The sequence below is a fragment of the Gracilinanus agilis genome, chromosome 3 (assembly GCF_016433145.1).
Source record: "Gracilinanus agilis isolate LMUSP501 chromosome 3, AgileGrace, whole genome shotgun sequence".
Taxonomy (NCBI): Eukaryota; Metazoa; Chordata; class Mammalia; order Didelphimorphia; family Didelphidae; genus Gracilinanus; species Gracilinanus agilis.
Window position 1 is genome coordinate 351,004,827 of NC_058132.1, and position 25,536 is coordinate 351,030,362.

The 25,536-nt window shown below is 35.1% G+C and overlaps 1 protein-coding gene across 1 annotated transcript in view; it reads right to left on the bottom strand.

The window, feature by feature from the left end:
- GAP43 (growth associated protein 43) overlaps positions 1-18,397 on the bottom strand; it is a 60,675-nt gene extending 42,278 nt beyond the window's left edge. Inside the window, exons 1-2 of the mRNA XM_044669177.1 lie at positions 18,311-18,397; positions 17,473-18,085 (exon numbers count right to left, since the gene is read on the bottom strand). Coding sequence (XP_044525112.1) covers positions 17,473-18,085; positions 18,311-18,397 — 700 coding nt within the window. The remainder of the gene's footprint in view (positions 1-17,472; positions 18,086-18,310) is intronic.
- Positions 18,398-25,536: the final 7,139 nt, after the last annotated feature.

Sequence of the window (25,536 nt, forward strand, 5' to 3'; positions counted from 1 at the left end):
AAAGAGAGAGAGAGAGAGAGAGAGAGAGAGAGAGAGAGAGAGAGAGAGAGAAAGAGAGAGAGAGAGAGAGAGGCAGCTAGGTGGTACAGGGATAGAGTTCATGGACCTGGAGTCGGGAAAACTCATCTTCATGAGTTCAAATCCAGCACAAGACATTTACTATGGGTATGATTCTAGCCAAGTCACTTAACATTGTTTGCCTCAGTTTCCCTATCTGTAGAATGAGCAGCAGAATCAAACGACAAAGTATCTTTGCTATGAAAATCTTACATGGAACACAGAGTCAGCTATGATGGAAATGACTGAAAAACAACAAAATGATAGATATGAATTTTTATAAGGAGACTATTACATAGATCTAGCTATAGACAAGGCATCCTCAAAGTCTTAGTTATAATAGGAATTTGGATATGGTATAGAAATTTAGGAATAAGGACTGAAGAGGTTGATTTGAGCATTGAGTGGAAGGTGGAACAGACCTAGAAGTAAGGTTCTCTGAGAATGCTGAGAAGTGAGCTGGAAAGAACCAACTGAAATTCTGTGGCAGTTGCTTTTCCTGACAACTGAGGAGCTGCTGCCAACGTTTCTCTCTGACCAGATACCCGAGTTTTGAGAGGAAGTGAAAGAAAAATGAAGCTGGTTCTTATTCTCTCTGACCAGAGACGGGTTTAAGAGGAAGAAAAGAAACCCTTGCTGTTTATTATACTGTTTCATCAAATATTTGGGGATCAATAAGACTTTGTGCTGTAAACTCTGAGGGGTTACCTCAGAGTAACCACTCTGCTCAAGTGACTCTCAGGTCAACTGGTTTTTACCACTGTTAAATTGAAGATAATATTTGAGGAATATAGATAACTTTATAAATAAAGATAAGTAGATTAGGTATTTAGATAGGATTTTGTGAGTTTTTTAAGTTAAAACAGGAAGTCGTAAGTTAGCCTTGCTAACCCCCAGGAAAGAAGAGGTTCCTTGCAGAACTAGGGTTTTGGGGTGGAGTTATATTTCTCATAGATTAGTAATCCTTTTCCTTACTTTTGTATATTTTTACTAAATATTAATAAATAGTCATTTTGTATATACCAGCAGAGTCACAGCAATTCTTTATGCTGAGCTCAGAGAATGAAGTCACTTTAAGTTTCAATAACATACGCATTCACACATACACACACACAAGACTTAGATCAGTTTTAAGCTATTAAAAAGATGAAAAGATTATATATGTAAAGATTATATAAGCAAATAAATTATGTACCCATGTACACTTTATATGTAATTATTACTTACATGCATGTAAATGTCATAGATGTAAAGTATACATTGTGCATGATTTATGTATGCCACTACTAAACACTTACATGTACCTGGATGTCATATATGTAAAGTATACACATGCATGGCTTATAATTATTAAGTATTTACATGCATGAAAAGATGATGTGTGTAAAGCATACATATAGGCATGCTTTATATATGTAATGATTAAATGCTTGCATGTATGTAAAGATTATGTGTATAAGGTATATACATGTGCATGCTTTATATATAAAGATTAAAAGGCTTACATATATGAAAATATTATATGTAAAGTACATGCATATGTATACCTTCTGCATGTACTGATTAAATACATGTGAAAATATTATCTATGTAAAGTATATACATATGCATGTTTTATAGATTAAATCTTATGTATATGAAAAGATTATATTTATGTACAATAAATGCTTATGTACATATGCAAAGTATATGTGTATACTTTATATATAAAGATTAAAAGTTTATACATGTAAAGATTTTATATTTATAATAAATGTTTATATACATATGCAACATATGTGCATGCATATACTTTATATGTAAAGATTAAAAGCTTATATATACATATATAAATATAAAGTATATATGCATAAAGGCCTAACATTCTTTATGCATACATACTTTATATTTGTACATTTATATTTATGCTTTCTATCTTTAAGAGCTTAAAACTGATCTAAATCTTTTGGAACACTCAAAAGTTTATATAAACTCATTTAATAGTATCAACTCTTATATATATGTACATATATATGCACTGATAAACAAAAATTTATTGTTTTAGAAGCAGCTAAGTTGGATTAGTGAGTTAGATAAGAAGTTCTGAATTCAAATGTGGCCTCAGACACTTCCTAGCTGTAGGACCTTGGGCAAGTCACTTAACCCTCACTGCCTAACCCTTACCACTCTTCTGCCTTGCAATCAATGAACAGTGTTGATTCTAAGATGGAAAGTAAGGGTTAAAAAAACTGTTGCTTCTTTTGAGCAGGGTTTCCTTGATGATATACAGCTGGTATTGTTAAGACTACAAGCGCCTTGCAAGTTGAGATTGTTTTATTCTTTGTATTTGTATCCCAAGTTCCTCGCTGTGATTAGCACATAGTTGGTGCTTAATAAATTCTTATTGATTTATAGATTGGCACCACTAAGACTCTTTGCTCAATCATTTGGATATCATATGGTTTTTGAAAAGCTAGAATTCTTTTACTTTGCACAAAATATCAAAATTAGGCAAAATTAGAGCTAGAAGAAACCTAAAACGTCATTTAGTTCAACATGTTCATTTTACAAATGAGGAAACAAACACTCAGAATAAATAAGTAATCTATTTAAGGGCTCCCCACAAGTTGGTTTCCCACAAGATTAGGAATTTAAGTCCAAATTATGTAGCTCAGTCCAGCTCTTTTAACTGTGCCACCCATTCTTCTTAATGCAAGTTGTGCTGTCCACTGCTATGGCCTCCACTTAATCTCTAAGGGTCATGATTGTGAAATGCGGAAAGCACAAGTTACGGGTCATGAATCCCACTGCATGCATAGGAGCCCTTCTATTTAAGCATAGACACACTACCCCTCAAACTGGGAGTGTTGATAAAACTGCCATATTTTGCAAATGAAGACCAACTGATGGTAAATGAAACCACCCAAGCAATACAGAGAAATGTCTGCCTAAAGGAATAGAGTAATTTTGAACTAGGAATTGCATATGAGTGACTTTTAATCATGTCAAAACTGGAGGCCTTTGGAAAAATGATCTTTAGCTCTAGAAAATAGAAATGCATTTTCAAACAGGCCAATCCTTACCATTTATATTATTTTGAGTTATAGTAGAATTCTCTGTGAATGATTTGACTGGTATAGCAAGAGATAATTCAGATTAGACCACTCTGCAACTACAAAACTGGCCCAGAAAAAAACAAAACAAAACAAAAACAAAAACAGAGCGGGCCCATTGCTAATTCTCAAAATGCTTAACTCAGAAGACTGCACAATCAATATAGCTATAATGATTCATTCCAATCAGGAATACCAGTTTTTAATAACCATTAGACTGATTTTTTTTCAAAACTATCCCTTGTGCAGACTTTTTAGAGATATAAACAAGTCAGAAACAGAAAGACAGAGAGATAGAAACTGATGAAGAGAGACAGAGGCAGAGAGATGGACAGAAACAAGGAAATAGAGGCGAGATGGGGAAAAGAGGAAGATAATAATAATATTGACATCCTCTATTCCCTCCCTCTCCATAAATTTCAGTGTTCTGAAATGTTCCCAGTAGTATACGTTGAGAGCATCATTTACACTAAAAATTATAATGAGAAAAGAGGGAAAGGCTGCTCTTCACTGGGTATTAGAGGTTAGGAAAATCTTAAATGGTTCCAATGTTATCTGAACCCTGAACTCTTCTCTGAGAAGATAAAAAGCCTTTCAATTCATTAAAAAGATGCAACTCAGATCACAGTAAAGAGGACAATATAGTCAACCCTTCAGTAGCAATTATTTTTTCAACTCAATTGTAGCTTAGAGTACTAAACTTTAGCCTTTCCCTTAACCTTTAATAAGGCGACAATGCACAGGAGAAATGATTGCAAATTTGAAAACTAGCTCTCAGGGCATCACACATGTATTATATTGGAAACCATTACTGTACTATGAAGTTTTTTAAGAGCTCTTAAAATAAAAGCTAATAGATTTAAGCTTGATTATTTTAATGAGTTGAAATCCCATAAAAATTGCATGAATAATATCTTTCTACTTCATATTACAGCATATATCAATCTATAGTAATGATGAATTTGAATGGAAATGACAAAGAAATTAATATAAGGAGAGGCTAAGGCAAAAAGGCTGTGAAACAGTTTGATGGTGATATCAAAATTTTTTCTGATATTTGCATATGCAACAAATATAATAAATAAAAAGTCTTTTTAAATCAATCTTAATTAGAACAATAATGAAATAACATGTAGAATGTGTGCATAGCTCCTAATGAAACAAAGTCTTATCTAAGGACCATGAGTCATCTTTCTAGTTTTACAATCATCACTTATTAATTCTAGCCAGTGGATGTTATTTTGTAACACAAAATCATAAAATCTCGGAAATTGCCTAGGTTCTTAGATACCATTTATTTTGATTTAGATTAATCAACTCAGGATTCCTCCAAAAAGTCAACTTGATAGAAATGAGAAGGGGGGAGGAATCCTGATTATTCCCCAAACTTTATCCTCTTCACTAATGATTTTCCACCCAGGAGGACAATGAGACAAGGTTAGTAAGGGAGCCCTATTATGGTTCAATAAATTCTTTCATATGTTAGATACTTTTGAAATGTCAAGTTTACAGTTAAAGACAACTGGGGGTTTTCTGGAATAATGAGTAAACACAATGTGGCATTTTTAATAGAACTAGATCATTCTTGGAAGAAGATGGAACTGATACATCATTCTCCTATTTTTTTAAAGTTCCCAATACTTTTAAGTTAAATGACATGAGGCAAGTCACTTGTCCCCTTTAAGCCTCAGTTTCTTCATATATATAATGGAAAGCATGACAGAACCTGTCTCACCAGGTCTGATTTGTTTGTTTTACTTTATTTATTGAGGCTCAAATAAGATGTCTATAAAGGGTTTCACAAATTTTATAACAACTTATAAATGTGAACCATTATCTGAAGACAAAGCAGAGCTTTGCAGATCAGGATCCAGTTCTTTACATATTAAATGTTATGCCTGCCACAATCTTGTTTTTCATATTACTGAGAAACTTAACAAAATTAAAGTTAAAATACAGTGATGAAAGACTCTATGTGAATTCACTGTTGATTGTTTAGTCCATCAGTCAGTAACATAGATTAAGTGTCTGTTACATGCTTGACACTGTGCTAAATACTGGGTATATAAAGAAAGGTAAAAGATAATCCCAGCCTTCAAGAAGCTTGCAATCTAATGGAAGAGACAACATGCAAACAGCTGTGGACAAACAAGCTATATATAGGAGAAATAGGAGACTCACACCAAATAATCTATACAGACCACTACTAATTAACCAGAAATTTTCTGTAATTTCTTGAATTTTTCTTTCACTCTGGATCAGAATTTTTGTGATATCTCCAATGAAGACTATGTGAAATGAAACATAGAAAAACTTTTATTTACTTTTCTCTTCCATCTTTCTCTTCTCCCAAATACTGGCAGGAAGAAACAAAATGGTTTTCTAATAGTGGCCCCATCAACTTTTCACTGATAGCAAGAAAATCAGAATTTGACAGCAAGGAAAGAATGCTCTGGTACTGGGTTCTTTCCAAGATTATCTAATTTCTGTCACTAGGGAATAAGCAACAACTACATTGCTTAACCCTTGGCTGTTCTTAACCCTTTAAATTGGACAACCAGGAATTTCATAGTGGTACTGCTTATCTCTTTACAGATACTACTCTACATTACATCTGTCATAGTGCAGATTATTTGGAAGAAACAGCTCTACTTCCCACCACAGCCCAGTGGTCTCAACAGTTCACCAGCTGTTAAACATTTACACATTTACTACTGGAAAAGGCCTTATGGGAAAAGAAAATTGGCAACAGAGGGGTCTAAAGTTGTGCTTTCTTTCTCCCTCCCAACAGAAACGGTAAGAGAGTGTTAAGCTGACTCAATTGTCAAAAGCAACAGCATTTTTTAACAATGGCAAGAAAATACTGTTTAAAAACATGGAACCAGGACAAGTAGCTAAAGGACCTGGCAGCTCTTTCCTTCCCTGCACAGATTTGCCATACTCACTGGCAACCTCTCACATGAGGATGTCTACCGGTCATTTATAAGACTACAAAGAAATTAACCACATGCTCTTTGGGAAGGAAAAGTGTTTCTTTTTCTCCAGTTCCCAATATGATTCTTATAATATTGCAGTCTTCACTTTAGTCTATGAAAGCCCTAAGTGGTTTGAGTCCTAGTTACTCCAGTGATGATTTATACTTCTATGTGACCCTCAAAATCTGTTAGTCAGCTTCTATCCACAGTTCTCAAATTAGCATCAGGGTTTTTGGTGGCAGTTTTCAATCTCTACACTGCTGTCCCTAGAAATGCTGACCTTTCTTTGTCTGTCATAATGCTAATAGCTCAAGCTTATAAAACATATTATTTCACATTGTATATTGAGAGTGAATTTTGAGAGAGTATATTGAGAGAGAGCTGTTGAACTGATATTAAAATTAATTATTTTACTTTATCTTAATGTTTACAACTAAAATGGTTTTTCAAAGGATGAATTTTTTTAATGTTCACTGGATATTTTTCCTCATTCGGTACAATTCATTGGACATTTATTGAACATGTATAAATATCATTGAAATAAGCAACTTATCTCTGTAGATTTTAATTCTATCAATGTAGATTGGCCCCAAGGGTTTTAGGGACTTATCTAAAGCACAGAGAGATGCTTAACTACTTATAACCTATAACTAACTCTTAATCTCCAAGTCTATGAGGCTTCCTACTGCAAGTCCAGTCCCCATTTCATTATACTACCTGGCCTTCTCATAGTAACTATAATTAATAGCAAAAAAAGAAAAGCTATTTTAGAAATGAATAAGAAGAATAGCACCCCCCCCCAAAAAAGAGGGACCAATGATCTTAGGGGAAATTTTATTTTTATGATGTTGAAAGTTGATAATTTTCAGAATTAAGGGTTTTATTTACTTTTCATGGACTACTACAAAGACAATTGCAAATACATTTAATACTTAACCTCCTGACCACCAAAGATCCCATAAACTCAAAGCAGTATGAGAGAAATGACACTCTTTTCAGGAACAGAGATGCACTGCTAGGCTTTTCTATGATCTACTGATTCATGTGGTCCAAGTCCAAAACAAGTGCTAGCCCAAAATTCTCCTGTATATTCTCTGATGTCCTTTATTCCTAAATAGCTTCCCCTGCACAATTTGTGAATAGGGGGAAGGAAGAAGGAATACGATAAGAGAATACTTCAAGAACACAGTTCCCATATAAGCCAATTAATCCTTTCCTACCCCTCTACACAATTCTAAGGGAAATCAAGAAACTTGCTAGACAAAAAGAGGGTCATTTTCTTTCTGCAACTGTGGGATACATTAAGAACTATAAGATTTTAATGACTCAGAAATTAAAAGCACAACTTTCCAATGGTTCCTTAATCAAATCTCTCCAAGCAGTAAAGAAGATGAACTTTTGAATATTAGCTATGATAAAGGATGCTTTTTTCACAATGAACCTTACTTTAAGAGATTTAGAGATAACATTTTAGCACTGAAAGACTTCTTTCCAATGTCAATTCCCTATATAACACTTGCTATAAAAACTGGGGAATTGGTTTGATAATAGCAAAAAATCATTAATAAATATCAATGTCTTCAAAAATGCTTCAAAATTATATTTAAAAGTTTTTTCTATGATTTACTTCATCATACAGCCTTGTTTGGAGGAATCAAAAGAAGTCTGACCTAGACTGAAAGAAAAATCCAAGAAATTACAGTATTTTCCATTTAATTAGCATGTACATATAAAATATAATATTAAAACCACATATTATATTATATATTAATTGCATATACTATGTAGGTGCATATACTTAAATATATAGAAACATAGACAAAGAAAAAGTCAGGTAATATCATCACAATATTATAAAGCAGTAATTATCAAGACCATCTAGTACCAGCTAAGAAACAGAGTGGAAGACCAATGGAATAGATTAGACACTCAAACTGCAAATGTAAATAACTATAGCAACCTAGTGTTTGACAAACCTGAATATCCAAGCCTTTGGAAGAACTCACTATTTGACAAGAACTGCTGAGAAAACTGGGAAACAACTTGGCAGAAATTAGGCATAGACCAACACCTCTCATCATATACCAAAGTAAAGTCAAAATGGATAAATGATTTAAAAATAAGGATAGCACAAACAAATTAGAGAAGTACGAAATAGTTTATCTGTCAGATCTATGGATAAGGGAAGAATTTAGGTCAAAACAAGACCTAGAGAATATTATGATACATAAAATAGATAACTGACTACATTAAATTTAAAAGGTTTTGCACAAACAAAAACAATGCAATCAAGATTAAAAGACAAATAAACAAACTTGGAAAAGATCTTCAGAGAAAGTCACTTCAGCAATGGAGGGGGAAAATCTTTCAAATATACTGATAAGGTCAGTAACCATGAAAATAACCAGGTACTTGTTGGGGATTTTGTAGGTAGAACTATATGAGGTGTCTATCAAATGTACTCAAGTGGAGATTCTATTCAGTTGTCTTCATTTGTCAAGTAGGTAATTATTTGTTTACTATTTAGAATATATGGAACTTTTAGATTTCTAGACAGATTATTCTGCCTGATTATTTCAGTACCATAGACAGCACCTTGATAATGTTAGTCATTCACAGCTGGGAGTGCTTAAACTAAATCTAAGTCTCTTGAATTTCCATTTTGTTCTTTGCATTATGGTGTACTTTGATTAGGAAAGTACACTGCTATGATACCCCTCGTGGAAAACACTATTAGAAATACACATGAAAAGCTTTTTTTTTTTCTTATAAACTTAGGAACCATTATTCTGACACTAAGAAATAATTAAGCCTTTTATTCATTCATTTGATATGGTATAATTAGAAGGAAGAAGACTGGTCCCAGAAAAGAGTTCCAGAGAATAAGGAATTGTGAATGTAGAATATTACACATACTGCTAGGCATGTTTGATGTTTTATTGGTATTGAGGGAACTATTTTTTTCCTGTCATTTATTATCTTTACCACAAAGAATAGACTGCTGGGTAGGGGAGGAGAAAAGACATATTCTGAAATTAGACTGTTAGAAAAATAAAATATATGAATAATATTAAAAACAATGCAATGTATCTATTAAGCATTTTATCTATTAGCACATGGGCATGGAAGGGTAGAAATGTTACAAAATTTAGATATGATAGAACTTTATAAAGAAGAAAATGTCATCAATGGTTTGGATCAGTGATGGGCAAACTTTTTAAAGAGGGGGCCAAAAGAAAGGAAATGCTCATCTTTCATTCTGTTTCTAAGTCAACTCTTTTGAAGTTTCATTGTATTGTATCTTGCTATTGTATTCATCAGATTAGGAATAATGTCCCACAGCTGGATAGAACATTTCAGGGGGCCGCATCTGGCCTGTAGGCCATAGTTTGCCTATCACTGGTCTAGATTGTTCCAACAGGTTCAGCACCACAATTATAAAACATTAAATATAACTAAAGGTGAGAGCAGACATCAGACCTTCACTAAAACTTTTTTTTAATATTCTTGGAGGCAGCTAATTATCTCATTGGATTGAGAGCCAGGTCCAGAGCCAGGGAGGTCCGGTGGTTCAAATCTGACCTCAGGCACTTCCTAGCTGTGTGACCCTGTGAAGTCACTTAACCCCTGTTGCCTAGCTCTTGCCAATATTCTGCTTGGGAATCAATGTATAGTAATGATTCTAAGACAGGAGTTAAAGGTAATTTTAAAAATTTAAATTAAGCTCTTTTATAGGACTTTATTTACAAGGGTTGGTTCCTTTTTCTAAGATTTTGTGAAGATTCTGACGAATTTAAGAATAGGGGTCTGTAACAAAAATCTACTCCTAAACATTAACCTTTTCTGTTTGTATTGTATTTTGGAAGACTTGGGAAGCCTATGGATCCCTTCTTGGGATGTCTTTGAATGCACAAAACAAAAAACGTGTGATTTAAAAGGAAATCAGCTGTATTAAAGTAATATCACCAAAATACTTTTAAAAAATTTATAGGCCCTCTGAAACATATCCACAGACCCACTGGGAATCTATGGGCTTCAAATTAAGAATCATTGATCTAAACTAAAACATATTTGTAGCAAATCAATGTCATGAACCTTTTAGCCCTAAGAGCTAGAAAAGTGTTTCCTTCCCTTCAGTTACAGACTAGTTATAAGAAGTTTTAAATTCTGTTTCAAGAATCCTTGATTGTACAAATAGAATTATAATGGGAGTCTTCACTTCTGACTACTCCATTAAATTGTGCTCTTTGCCTCATGGTACAGTTGCTTAGCAAAATATATACCACAGTCTGCTCTCACATCTCACCTTTTTCCTTCCACCTTTCCCTGAGTATATCTTATGGTAGCACTGGGGAAGGGAGAGAGAAAAATGCAATAAATGCAAACATGTATACTATGTTTGTACGAATGTTTCTTATCTTTTAATAAAACAATGCATCATTGGGAGGTGTCATACTGCCTACTTTCATTTCTCACCTTTCTCTCCCTTTTCCCTGAGGAAATCTTGTGGCAGCAATGAGGAAGGGGTAGAGAAAAATGCAATAAATAAAAACATGTGTATTACATTTGTATATATGTGTTTCTTATCTTTTAATTAAAATGGGGTGTTGGACAGTGAGAGGTATCATAAAATTAAGACAATAAAATGCCGCAATTCAAAAGAAGTTGTCTATCATTCTTCTAGAGAGAAAGATGGAGAAATCAAGATGTCATATTTGTGTCTTTTAGTCATATAAATTAGGCATGTTTGTTAACAATTCATTTAAATTTAATTCAACAAACATTTGTTGACTGTATAGTATATTTAGAGCACTGGGTTAGGATCCTGGATGTGTCATCCTTATTCATTCTTGAAATAGTTAAGCACTTATTATGTTTGGAGCCCAGTAAATGAATGAAGGAATGAATGAATGAAAAAAGTATTGACTAAGTACTTATTATATTCTGAACATTATGCTATGCAATAGATAAGATACAAAATTTATATAATTCTGCATTATATTCTAAAAGGGCAATGTAACACATTCATAGAAAACTGTCATACTGAGTTTTACATGATCATTGGAAAACACAGTGCTTTGTGATGTCAAAAATTATCATCAACCATGGAAATCAGGGATGAGTTTCATGAAGGAGTTTGCATTTGAACTGGGATTTAAAGTATGGGCAAAAATTCAATACAGAAGGCAAGAGAAACATTCCAGGGAAAAGGAACAACATGAACAAAGTCACAGAGGCAGGAAAGAACAGGTTGTACATATTTTGGAGATAGTAAATAGTCTAATTTAGTCAGAGCATAGAGTATGTGGAGGAATATCATATTAGAAGCAACTAGGTGGTACAGTGGGTTTGATGTTAGAACTGGAGTCAGGAAGATTCATCTTACTGAGTTCAGATTTGGCTTCAGATACCTACTAACTATGGGACTCTGGGCAAGATTGTCAAATAAGCTAGAAAAGGAAAATGCACACCATTCTAGTATCTTTGCCAAGAAAATCCTGAGTAAAGTCATGAAGAGTCAGACACAACTGAACAACAGCAACAACAAACATGAGCTATTATTATTGCTGCCATAGTCAAGCAGCAAAGGAGAGGGCTCCATCTGTGGCTATCTACTACATTCAAACCCTCAAATAAGTGTTTGATCATAGGGGCATAAATTTCAGGACTAAAAGGAAAGTGTGAAGTCACATAGCATGCAGGGGACATCGTCAGAAGTTCATCATCGCTCAGACTTTGGCCGTCCCTCCAGAGACCTTGTTACCATTTACCTGCCAATACACCCCCCCTTTTCTAACAAAGGAATATAGCAAAATAAATGGTAGCAGAGATGGAAAATGGGCAGCAATATAAGTGAAAATTAGGGAAATTTTCAGATAGAAGGCAGGATTACCTTTTCAGAATTCAAGATAAGGACTGAGACAGGAAAGTAGATAGGTGCTAAGTAGATGGTTACCTACGCAATGAGCCTCAGTATTACTTTGCTAAACTTAATCCAATCCACTCCAGCAAATACTTTTTTTTAGCATATTCAAGGAATGGTGTTGATCTCTGGGTATATAGAGAAAAAAATATATATGAATGTACTCAAGTAGTTTACCTTCTTCTGAGGGAATACAATATATAAACACACACACACACACACACACACACACACACACATATATATATACATATATATATACAATAATTTAAAGAGGAAGGCTATGTAAACACAAACAACTATGGGCATTTCAGAAAGGCTGCCATAAGGGATAGCAATTGTACTATACTTTGCAGGAAGCTAGGGAATCTACTTAGTGGAGGAGGGGGAGTTCAAATCAGGAATATGTAACAAACTAGGCAAAGACATAAAGGCTGGAAAAAGAATGCTGAATTTGGGAAATTATATCTTTATCTCTAACCTTGATATTATGAAAAATGTAAAACTAACTTTATAGAAAACCACTTCCCCAAAGGTAGGCCTGCCTACTTTTCAGATAGCTTTTTCAGCTTTCGGTTTCTTATTCCTTTAAGAAGCATGGCAATACCAGTTTAGCAGGGCAGAGAAAGAGGAAAATTAAGGGCTTAACTTCATTCTGACTGCTATTGTTGGATAGACAATATTGGTTCCGCTATTGATGAGAGAGTCAAAGAGTAAATATAGAAATGGGGAGGAAATAAGAATAGCTTTCTGAAAGAGTAGGTAGTGATGAAGTAAAAAACCATGTTTGTATATTTATGAGGAAAATGCTGCTTCACTTTGTCCTAATTTCTTTGACTATAAAATGGGAAGGCTGATACAATTGGAAACCACTGGGTTATTGTCAAGAAGGGCCAATAAAAATGATTATTCTAGTGATATAAAAACTACAGCATAAAAGTTTAATAATAAACAGTATTTAGAAAGCATTCTGCTGAGAATCTGACAATGTGCCCATCTTTTATAGACAGCATTTATAGGTTTTCACAGATCTCCTGAATTTCTCCTTTTTATGTACTATATGTAAATCTGGGAAATAGCTTTAAAAAAAAAGTTCAAATCAGAATTGCTTATGAGGCACCCTGCAGTACAAATGTAAATATCCTGGGGAAATATGAAATCTTAGACATAAGATTAGACCATGCTTAGTGGAAACTATTTTATAATGTACATATCATTGGAGAGGCTGAAAGATGGAATTGATAGTGATTTCACAAGGCATTTAAGAGTAAAGAGCAAGTAGATTAGAAACAATGGTGTGGAAGAATAAGGATCATAGGATCACAGATTTAGGGCTCTTAAGAGCAGCACAGGTCATTAGATCACCCCTCCTCAATTTATAGATAAGGAAGCTGAAGCTCAGAGAAGTTGATTGTATTGTGCAAGACCACACAGCTAAGACCACACATAGGTAAAATTCAAATATTTGTCTTGCTATTCTATATTTGTCCTTTTTGTCCACTATTCCATGTGGACTCTCCCTAATCTCAGAAGGCATAGTGAACAAAGGCATGCCCCACATAAGTGTCCAGAGTTTTGTAGTTATATAGTTATAAAATAAGAAAGTTTTCTAGATGGCCTATTGCGTCTCCCAGCTCTAAATCTGTTTCTAGAATCATTAATTAATTAATTAACCATTAATCAATAAATAAATATCTGTTTTTCTTTCTCCCCCTCAATACTATAAAGAAAAATTAAATTCCCAAAATAAATATGATTAGCCAAATAAAAAACTTCCACATTGACTATGTCCAAAATTTTATAGATATAAATCATTCTGAACGCTGAATCCATCACCTTTTTGTCAAGAATTGAGTAGACTATTTCATCACTATTCCTCTAAAAACGTAGTTGCTTATCGTATTTGTCAGAGTTCTTAAAGTTTTCGAATTTTGCCTAACACTGTGTTTTATGGAGCCAAATAATTTATTCTATAGGATATGCTTCATTTAACATTAAATATTAGCAAGCTGACAGGAATTTGATTTATTTCCCATGAATCCCAAGAACCATAACTTTTATGTCTTTTCTTAATTATGAAGACTTATTCTAGGCAAATGGAGGATCAAAAAGGAAAGATTCATCTTCTGAAATTTCCCTTCTGTTGATAATAACCTAACAGAAATGATAAGATTATTCAAAAACATAATCCATATAAACACCATAAAAATATTGAGTGACCTACAATTGCTTTTCTCAGTAGTAGTCGCCAAGCATACCATGGCAAACATCCAGTCAATGGCACTGGCGAGTAGCCAGCTGGAAGTGTTACTCTTGGCAATAGAGCATCATCATGTAATATTGCTAGCCTGCATTAGAGGAAAAGAAAGAGGTGAGCTCTAAAAAAGGCAGTAGTGATGGGGTCTTAGGGTGGAACCTGAGGAAGTCAAAGGCAATATTGAGGTAAAAGAACATTTAGCAGAAAACTCTGCCTCTAGCTTTCTAGTAGAGAAAGTAGCAGAGCAACATTGATTGATAGCAGGTTTCCTAATTAAAAAATAAAGAGAAGTCTTGAGAATTCTCTCCCCACAGCTAAAAAGTTAAATATTTTTCAAGGAGAAAGACTGTTTTGAGATCTGAAAAGGGTATAGATAAAAATACACTGAAATCTTTATACATGAGAGAGAAGGGGATGAGAAAGGGAAAACAAATGAAGTCTTTGAAATGGTGAGAAAATTTTAAGAACCTTATTGTCAGCCCATGAAAATCAATGAAGGTAAATTTAATACATTGATTTTATATGATCCAACCATGACCTACTGGCAGGAATTATCTTCTTTTATTTTTTCTCTTTCCTTCATTCCCTAGCTCTCCATTTTCCCTGTGTTCTACCCTTCCTTCCCTCTCCATGGTTTTCCTCCTTGTTGTCCCATTCTATATAATCCCAAGTGTTTTATAGGCAGCATGCTTTGAGCATCCCTTGCCAAAGTGGTCATCCAAATTTGAGAAAGCTGAATGCGTAATGTAGGGTCAGAATCTCACATTTAGGAGAATCTTGATGATATTACCTGTCTCATTTCTTTTAAGCTGTATGTGGTGATGGAGAAGGAGGGGAGAAGTATGTTTTGTATTGTATTGTCTGTAAGCAGAAATTCAGACTGAGTGTCAATTAAAACATATTAAATATTACAAGTGCTCCCAGAGGGAAGGAAAAATTTTCTCCAGAGAAGCAGTGAAGACTCCTCACCTGGGACATTTAAACCTGGATTAAAATAAAATTTAATAGAAAGCAGTGAAAAATATTGTAAATAACCCCTAGAGGCTTGAGTTTATGTAGTCTCATAGATCTCCTTGCCACCTCTAATTTCTGGGATCCCATGAAACTTACCAACTCAGGGAAATTTGTGCTTGTCAAATAGAGAGACCAAAGCAAATGTATCGTTAATAAAGAAATCAGAAAAAAAAAAACAAAGCCGAATAAAATACTTCTTCTTGATCTATAGAATTCTCTAATTTTGAATTTCCTTAATTCTTTTCTTTACCGAACCATAGAATGTCAGGTTTGAAGAGTTCTTAGAGGTAATTAATTCCATTTCCCTCATTTTTCAATCAAGGAAGCTGAAATCAATCTCTTCTATCACCTAGACATTTTATCTATTTTTTATCTATGTCTTATTTTTATCATTTATAGATATTTTCATGGTAATCTGATGAATCTTAACCTTTGTTTAGTGGAATGTGCTTCTTCTATATTATGACACAATAGAATGTAAATTTGTTGAAGACTGTCTTTTTATATTTATATCTCCAGTGTCTATCGTAATTCCTGGAATATGGTCAGTTCTTAATAAATGTTTGTTGATTGACTTCTTGGTTTAAACTTCTAAGGTCATAGGCATTTTCCCATACCAAATAACCAAAAAGGTCACACAGCTGTAAAGGAGTGTGAGAACTACAGAAGAAGAAGATCTGGCACAGGCTGTAGGTTCCCCCTTCTTCTGTTACTGTGTGTTGAGGAAACAGATTGCAGAAGGCTGAGCAACCAATAGCTTTGCCAGCTAAAACCACAGCAGGAGAGTTAGCACTGAGTTATCATCTAGGATAAGACCTGGCTAAAGGATGCTAATCAGGAAGGAAGAAGATAGTAAGAAGAATGTGTCTATGGCTTGTTCCCCATAGTTGGTATGTGGGTCTAGGATAAGCGCCCCCTTTTTTAACTTTTGCCTTCTCTATTCATGTTGTCTCTCCTATTTGTGTTTCCCTTATAATCCACTGATGGAAATCCCATTTTAAATCACCCAAGAGGGTACTGGGCTGCTTTCAAAGAGCAGGAACAAAAGAAATCTTCACCTACCCATAGGGATATGGCCATGAAAGAAACCAAAGAAAATAGGGGAAGTGATGAAATGACAGAAAAAAGCCTTTCCTTCCAGACTATGCCAGACCTCTACCTTTTCTGGGCCATTCCAGAATAAAGAAGACATTTTGACCTAGTAGCCCAGACCCATGGTCTAGGTGACAGATCAAAATCACGGTGGCCCCTATTGGTCAAAGGTGTGTTTATTCAGCTTTGATCAGTTGAAAATTTCGAAGGAACAATCTCAGCTTTCAAGGAATAATCCCAAACAGAGGCACCTGGGAAACTTCCTACATCAAGTCTTATGAATTGCTACTCATACCTCAATAGTTAATTCCCAATTATCCTTACTGAGGGTGAGAAGACTTGTTGCAGATGATCCAAATCTCATCCATGTCTGGCTACAGGATGCACTATGTAAGTCTCTGCTGCTCTGGCAGCAGCTGCATTTATCTACTTAATTATCTTTTATTTAAGTTAACATTAAAATTGACATCACCTAAGCATATGACAATGGATGGCAGGGGAGATACAGCCCTGACACACTCTTGGAGGGAGGCAGGAGGGAGCCAACCTGGGATTCTGTTTTGTTTTGTTTTTCTGGAGACAATTCATAAAGTGGATAATCTGGCCATGGTTAATAGATAGTTGACATTATTTGTAATAGGTACTTCTTGGAGCCAAGTGAATGAATATACTAGCTGATTCTCATTCAAAAAATATGCAGTCTGAATAATTACCTATTAGGCTATGTCTGCCTAGAACAAAGTGAAGTTTTGACCTGAATTATCTAGTTTAGCTATTTACATTGATCAAATTACAAAGATAATTGCCAGAATCCCTCTTCACGTTGTGCTGTGCTGACCCAGCCTGAATGTCCACAAGGCCTTAGAGGATTGTAGGAGCCTTACTGAGTCCTGACACCTTGGAGACTGAGAAATCTTAGCCCTTTGCTCCCTCGTCTATGGAAGGGTGGCTCCTTCTTTCTCTTTCCCACCACTCGTTTCCTCCTCCCTCCCGCATTGCCCCTCCTCTCAGAGTAGGAAAGCTTGGAGACTTCTTCAAGGCCAGTTTTTAGCCCCTACTCACCTGTCTTCTCTTCAGTTTTGCTGCTTTCCGCTGTCTCCGTTGGAGGCTGGGCTGTTGCCTTGGCAGCAGCATCCTCTGCAGCAGGGGTGGTGGCAGCAGCAGTGGGGACAGCAGCAGGCACATCGGCTTGTTTAGGCTCCTCCTTGGCAGGGGCATCTTCAGCCTTGGAGGACGGAGAGTTGTCAGTGGAAGCTTTAGTGGCACTTTCTGTTTCAGCGGAGACCGGCTTCTCCTCTGATGGGCCAGTGGCCTTGGGGGCTGGCTGCTCGGAAGCAGCAGCCTGGGTACCAGCCTCCTTCTCCTCTGAAGTAGTCTCCCCAGCTTTGCTGGCCTCTTCTGCCTTAGGACCATCAGCTGGGGCAGCTTCTGTAGCTGCAGGGGCTTCACTCTCTTTTTTCTCCACTGCATCAGCGGTAGCAGCAGCTTCATCTTTCTTCTCATTCGCATCAGCCTCAGCAGCTCGGGCATCCCCCTTCTTTTCCCCCTTGAGCTTTTTCCTTGTTATGTGTCCACGGAAGCTGGCCTGAATTTTGGTGGCTGCCTTATGAGCTTTATCTTCTGGTTTGATGCCATCTTGTTCAATCTTTTGGTCAGCATCATCATTTTTTTCAACCTTGAAAAAGAAAAGAGAAAAGGAAGAAAAGATATGAGGGCATATAGCATCTCAGGATCATAGATTTATAGCAAAGAAGAATACTGGAAGCCATCTGGTCCAAATCTGTCATTTTACAGATGAAAACCAGCAATGTTAAATGATTTGCCAAGGATCACATTGCTAATAAGTGACAGAGGTGAGATTTGAACCCAGGTTCTCTGATTCCAAGCCCAGTATTCTTACAACTAATCCATATTTCTCAAAATCAAAGCAGAAATCAAATAGCAACCCAGACTTTTCCATAATGCAGGATTTGGGCCAAACTTGCATCTGGCAGAGAAAAAGGGCAGATTGTTTTACTAGAAAACAATACTTATGGCCTTCAGGGAACAGAGGCATCTTTTAAAAATAAAAGTCTGTTCAGACTGACATCTGTGGTTTAGGTTTTAAATTCCCAACATATTGAACTTCTGATGATCCCCAAAAAGGGCCACAAAAAACTTGCTCAGTACCATTCTAAGCTTTCTCCCTTGACTAAACTCAAACCAATGCTTTTTGGGTGGACTGCAATGTTTGAATTCATGTTTGCTCCCAGTTTATATCCAAAGCACTCCCAGTAAAGCTGTTTTTCTGGTATTTCTGGCTGGACACTGATTGTGGTATGCCAAGAAATCCTATGACAAAGCCTGTTCTCCCTGAATCTACAGCATGAATTTATAACAATGAAAGATTCAGTGCAGATAGCATGGTAAAACTGGTTCCAAGCAAACCCAACAAAGGTCTGATTTCTAAATCAAGTTGAACATGGATTTTGAAGTTTTAAGGAATATCTCAAAAATTATTTTAATAATTTCCAAACAATACATACATACATAAATACACACACACACACACACACACACACCATACACACTTTCACATTCATTTGGCCATCCTAAAAATACTCATTTAAATCAGAACAGAAATTGGGCTTTTCTGAATAAGTTGTCTTGTTAATGAATATGTTTAGTTTCATGAAATTTTTAGAAAAAGTGGCATAAATTAACTGGAACATGAATCCCAATAGAAAAGCAATGTAAAGCCACCCACTCTGATGAAATAAAACTATAATACCACAAACTCTAATTTAATAGGATTATAATAAAAAAAACTAAAAGGTCAGCCCACAGATTTTTTTCATCTTTTGGGTCCCATATTGGAATCAATGAACATTTTGTGATTCTAAGACTGAGAGGAGGGATTGATCTATTGAATGATAAACTATGGAATGGAACTCATGCCCATCTGTGGAAAACACTCTATCAGCATGCCCCATCATTTCTGTGCCCAGAATTGTTCATTTCTATTCTCCATTATCATCTAGTCATTCATCAACATTCATTCATTTACCTTTATTTACCCAATATCTGTATCTAATACATGTAAAAGTTATTTTGAGGAACTATAAAAAAAATCCACTTAGATGAAAAGAGAGAAAGTTTCTATTAGACATAAAAAAAGATATTCCTGACTCTAAGAGTTGTGAAATATTGGGATATTCTTCCAATTTGTTGGACAATATAGTCTACAGTTTACAGTGAAGCTTTATTACAAATCCTAACAATCAATTAATCAACAAACATTTATTAAGGGGCTCCTATGAGCCAGACATTGTACCAGGGCCTTCTCACAAATACAAGAATGAAAAAAAAATCCCATTTGAAAGAACTTACATTCCATTAGGAAGACAAAAAAATATATAGATATTGACATAAAATAAGTAAAAATATGTATATGTATATATATGATCCATATATATATGGAGAGAGAGATTACAAATAGATGTTTGCTTTCCTAAAAGTATTCATGAGTTACTTTTTTCATATGGCCTTCTCCCTTTTCTCTACAGAGACTTTACTTCTCCATAAATTATCCTTTCTTAATCTATAAATTTCCATTATATCATAAGGAGGCACTCTCCTTACTCTCAGCTCTTAGAAGTATGATGATGAATATGCATTTCCAAGCTGAGTTAGGGCCCACTTGGAGCCAAGGAAAGGTAAGAAGTCCTGGGTAGGCTATTGTGCATTTAAATATTCCATTAATAGTGCTCTGGAGGTAAGCCATGCTTCACTAAGAGAAGAGAAATGGAAATGTCAGTCAATGAAGAGCATTTAATTTAAACACATACCATTTTGTCCCAGCCTAGTCTAGAATTTAAGCCAAATACTTAAATACTCATATTCCAGGGACCTTGTAGAAAGAGAAAAGAAGTTTCACTTCCCCAATCCCTGGAGCCCCAAAACAAGGGATTTTCAAGTAGACTTTGCATATAGCATATGTTGTTGTTGATGGTTCAGATAGTAGTAGTAGTAGTAGTAGTAGTAGTAGTAGTAGTGGTGGTGGTGGTGGTGGTAGTGGTGGTGGTGGTGGTGGTGGTGGTGGTAGTAGTAGTGGTAGGTTTTAATTTCTGAAAAATATGTTTTTTTCTCACTAAAAATATTTTGGTAGTGAGTGAATTTACATATAACTGGATTTGGGGAATGGACCTAAGTAATTATATGGAAGAGAGTTGATTGTCTATTACTTAGTAAATTCACTAGGTTCAGGAGAATATGTGAACTCTCTGAATCACATGATAATATTCTGCCCTACAAAAAAAAAAAGAGGAGGATAGTTGGGCATTGTTTGGGGCATGGTAAATATGAATCCAAAGAATGAAATGATTCCTACTAACAAGGATCTTATATTTTAAGGATAGATTCAATACAAGCTGTCCCAAAACTCCAAGTGCAGTTAAAAGATATTAAAGTTTTAAATTGCACTAAGACTTTGAGACTTTGATGAGGTTTTGTGCACTCAAGAGCGACTCTGCCATTCTGTCTCTATTCTAATTAGAAGTTAAAGAAATATTTTTAAAGCACAAGGAACAATGGACTATTTCAGACTAGCAGGGCTTCTTGCCTAGGGATAATATTTATCTCTCTGAAAACTACCAATAGGCCTAAACATAACTTCCTTCCTTCCTTCCTTCCTTCCTTCCTTCCTTCCTTCCTTCCTTCCTTCCTTCCTTCCTTCCTTCCTTTCTCTTTCTTTCTTGCTTCCTTTCCTTCTTGCTTCCTTCCTTCCTTTTTCCTTCCTTCTCTCATATATATACTAATATAAATATATACATGTATATTTATGGGGACATATGTGTATATATATACACATATGTAGAAATATATACATGTAAGTATATATAATCTCAAACTCCAAAAAAGCATAGAGTAATAAAATAGAAAATGACATATTCTTCTTTCCAAACAAATATCAAAGCAAATTAGATCTGTTTCCTGAAAGCCTTTAAAGTACCTTTACTGAGGCATCACAGAGAATTCACAAATGTTGATATACTTGATCCAAATATGAGGGAACCATTTTTTTAAAAGGTGGATGATCAAGTCCAAAAAGTGACATAGCCTCAGCCCCTCTTATTTTCTCACTGGCTGAATGAAGCAATGCAGAATACAGTTTTCCTTATTTTGTGTTCTTTTTTTAATCTTTGTTACAAAGCATAACTTTCTGGGAAAGTGAGTGGGAAGGAATATATTTAGAAACTAATATAATGTAAGAGATAAAAGAAATCAATAAAGCAATATTAAAATTTTTTAAAGAAAATACAATTTTCCATCTATCACATTCCCTTTTGAGATAACAATGAATGTATTGCCTGGGATGTGACTGCTGTCCAACATAGAATCTGCCATTTTGATCCCTCATTATAGATGGAAATGAGAGGGTCACCTTAGGTCACATTTTTTAAAATGCCTGCACCAAAAAAAATCAATACATTCAAATATCAAAGATCAATCCCATAACTATTCACCTCTACGGATTTGTTCGAAGCCTTTTTGAGTCACAGGAGACTCTTGTTAATCTCAATTTTCTCTCCAGCGACCTCTACTATCAATCCTGTGAATTAATTGGAAGACTAACAATAGAAAATGCAATATATTTATGTAGATGGTGTAGGATCAGGGCAAGGAAAGGAGATGGAAGAAATTCCCTCAAGGAAACAACTGGATAGCTTTTTTGGAATTGCCTAGCCTTCCTCTAACCCCAGGGTGGAATGTAACCTTGTTCCAAGTATTGATTTGCTAAATGAGAAGGACAGTGTAGACCATCAAAGACAAATACTTATTCATATTATGTCTACACTGATCCAGGTCCTGCTAACTTACAAAATAGGCCTCTAGATCAAAGTAAACATATGCCACAAAATGGCAGAAAAGGAAGGGATGCCCAAGATCTTTTATTCCAGGGTTTCTTAACCTTTTTTATGAGTCATGGACAGCTAATAACCAACTGAATAATATACATGTTTTTTTTTAAATAATTAAGTGAAATGCTATCATTTAGAAGTTAGTAAAAATAAAAGTATGTTTTTTTAAATTTAAGTTACAGACCTGATAAAATCTATACATGGCTATCCTGGGCATCTGTGAACTTCAGTTATAGATCTTTATTCTAGTCAAATGCTTTTGTTTCATAGGCAAGGAAAGTGAAGCTCAGAGAAGTTAATGAATTTACCCCATGTCATGACAACTGCCATACCCAGAAGGTCAAGAATTCTAACTCAGGTCTTTTGTCTTTTGTTGTACCATTGATGCCTTTCTATACATATGTCAAGGTTAAAGTTCTTAAGTTTGCTAATATATACAGCCTAGATGATGATAGTAAGAAGTGAACAAATTAATCAAAGTAAGAATCTCAGTTTCATATTAAATATAAGATGAATACTCAGGCTTCCTATAAGTGTTCTCTTATCAATATGAATAATGAATGAATGAGTGGAGAGGGAACCTTCCCCTCCCTGCTTCTGCCTACTGCCCACCCTCTCACCAGTCCCACTGGCTTATTCTCTGATTCACAACTACCTTCCCAGAAATCCTGCTGTTCTTGCCATTTCCTACTGTGATTTACACAGCCCAATCTGGGGCACCGGAGCAGCTGTCCCTGGGAGGATGTCTTCAACTAGAAGATGGAAGCATAACCCTGTTAAATTAACAGTTGTGAACTGAGCATGGAGCCAAGATGCTGTAACTTTAATTTTTTTGAATGAATCTCAAATGAAGAATGGTGATGAATGGTAATGGAAGCACTGATAACAGAGAAAGGTTATTGTTGTTTAGTTGTTCCAGTTCTGTTGGACTCTTCACAACCGCATTTAGGATTTTTTGGCAAAGATACTGGAACAGTTTGCTATTTCCTTCGCCAGCTCATTTTACAGATGAGGAAACTGAGGCAAACAGGGTTAAATGATTTGTCCAGGGCCACACAGCCAGTAAGTGTCTGAGGCTGGATTTGAACTCAGCAAGATGGGTTTTCTTGACTCCAGGCAAGGTATTCTATCCATTGTGCCACCTAACCACCTTCTATTGAAAGATATTTAGTGCTAAAGAAAGGGAAAAGTCCTTTGTGGGCCAATTGCCTTGCACAATGAAAACAGATAAGACTGTGATACGATTGTGTGGGAAAAAATGCATCATTATTTGGTCTCAAAGAGACGTCATGGTCATTGAGAAGGCCTTGAGAGAACCCTAATTTTAGAGCCTCATTTTCTCTTTAAAAAAAATCAAGCACTGATAATGAAGAATGTTACTCAACTTCTGAAAGAAGGGATAGTTTAACTATGCAGAATGAGATAAACATTTTGGGACAGGACCAATGTGGGAGTGTGTTTTGAATGAAAATAAATATTTGTTAAAAGTTTTATGTTTTCCTCCTATTTGAGAATGAGGGGGAAGGTGAGAGGAAAAGAAAAAATATTTGTTAATTGAAAAATATATTAATTTTTTTAAAGAACAAGAAAAAAGCTACTATACTTAGATAAAAAGCTGGGCATCTTTACCAGGCTCATTGAAGAAGAAGATATTTCCTAATAAAGAAAAGTTAACTTTAATGCATGACTAACCCACCACCTAATCTACCTTCTTGAATTTATTTTCCTGCCATTAGGGCATAACCATTATGTTAAATGATGTACAAAAACTAGGCTTATGTGCTAAGACAGGAGTGGTGATTAGACTGAGAAAGATCCCAACTAAACAAAAGATGGAGGATGAAGGAGACCAAGGAAGATGATAAGGGAGAGAGAATAGTGATTTACAAAGAAAAGGGCTGTAAGAAACGCAGTCTCATATTTAATGGGGAGTAGGTGGTCCTCACTGGTTGTCAGACACTAAGGAGAGTTATACTGTCTGAATTAACTTTTTGTTGTCATGAATCCCCTTCTTTGGAAATGTGATGAAGCCTATGAACTGGTTCTCAGAATAATGTTTCTAAATGCATAAAATATGTAGAAAATATAGCATTAAATAGAAATGAAATATAAATAATTACAAAGGAAACCACTTATATAGAAATTTAGGTTAGAAAATATACAAAAAACAAGTTCATAGATGAGGAGTACAGCATGAAATAGAAAATTCTTAAGTCTCAGATGGCAGGAAAGAAAAGAATTTGTGCTGGCACTCAGGTACCTGGGACAAAAACATCTAGAAGCAAGATCATATTAAATAATTTAAATACTTGTTTTGAATAATTACCTACAATTTATCCTCTATTCTTGTTTTGTACATAGATATTTGCATGTTGTCTCCCCCCATTATATAGTAAGCTCCTTGAGGACAGAGATAATTTTAACTTGTATTATAACCTTAGCACTTGGCATAGTATCTGGCATGCAGTAGGTCTTAATAAATACTTGCTGACTTGTCTTAAAAAATCTCTTTTAGGGTGAACAAATCTGAAAGCTGTGATCACTTTCCTGCATCTGGGCTTATCCATTGGCTATCCACATGCCTAAACCCACTCCTCAACTCCATCTCTCAGAGTGCCTAGTTTTCATCAAAATAATAATTGCTAGTTTGGGGCAGCAAGGTGGTCCTGTGGATAGAGTGCCAGTCCTGGAGTTGGAAGGACCTGGCTCCCAAACTGACCTTAGGTACTTCCTAGCTGTATGACTGGGGAAGTCACTTAAACCCATTTGTTTATGTCTTATGTCTTAGAGTTGTTAATAATAATAATAATAATAGCTAGTATTTACATAGTGCTTACTATATGACAGGTGTTGCACTAAGCACTTTGCAAGTATTATCTCATTTGATCCCCATAGTCCTAGGAGGCAGACTCTATATTCTATCCATTTTATATTTAAGGAAATTAAGGCAAATAGAAGTTAAGTGATTTTTCCAAAGTCATATCACTTATGTTTATGCATTTATTTGGTTACTGATTCGCTCATTTATTTATTTATTTTGTGCGTGTTGTATATGTATATATATATAATTTTTACTTATATATACTTTTATATTTAATTTTATATATGTGTTTAGATATGATTATATATATAATTTTAAATAAAATATTTTTAATTTATAAATTTATATAATATGTATAAAAACAGCTAGGTGACTTTGATATATACACACACAGAGCACATATTA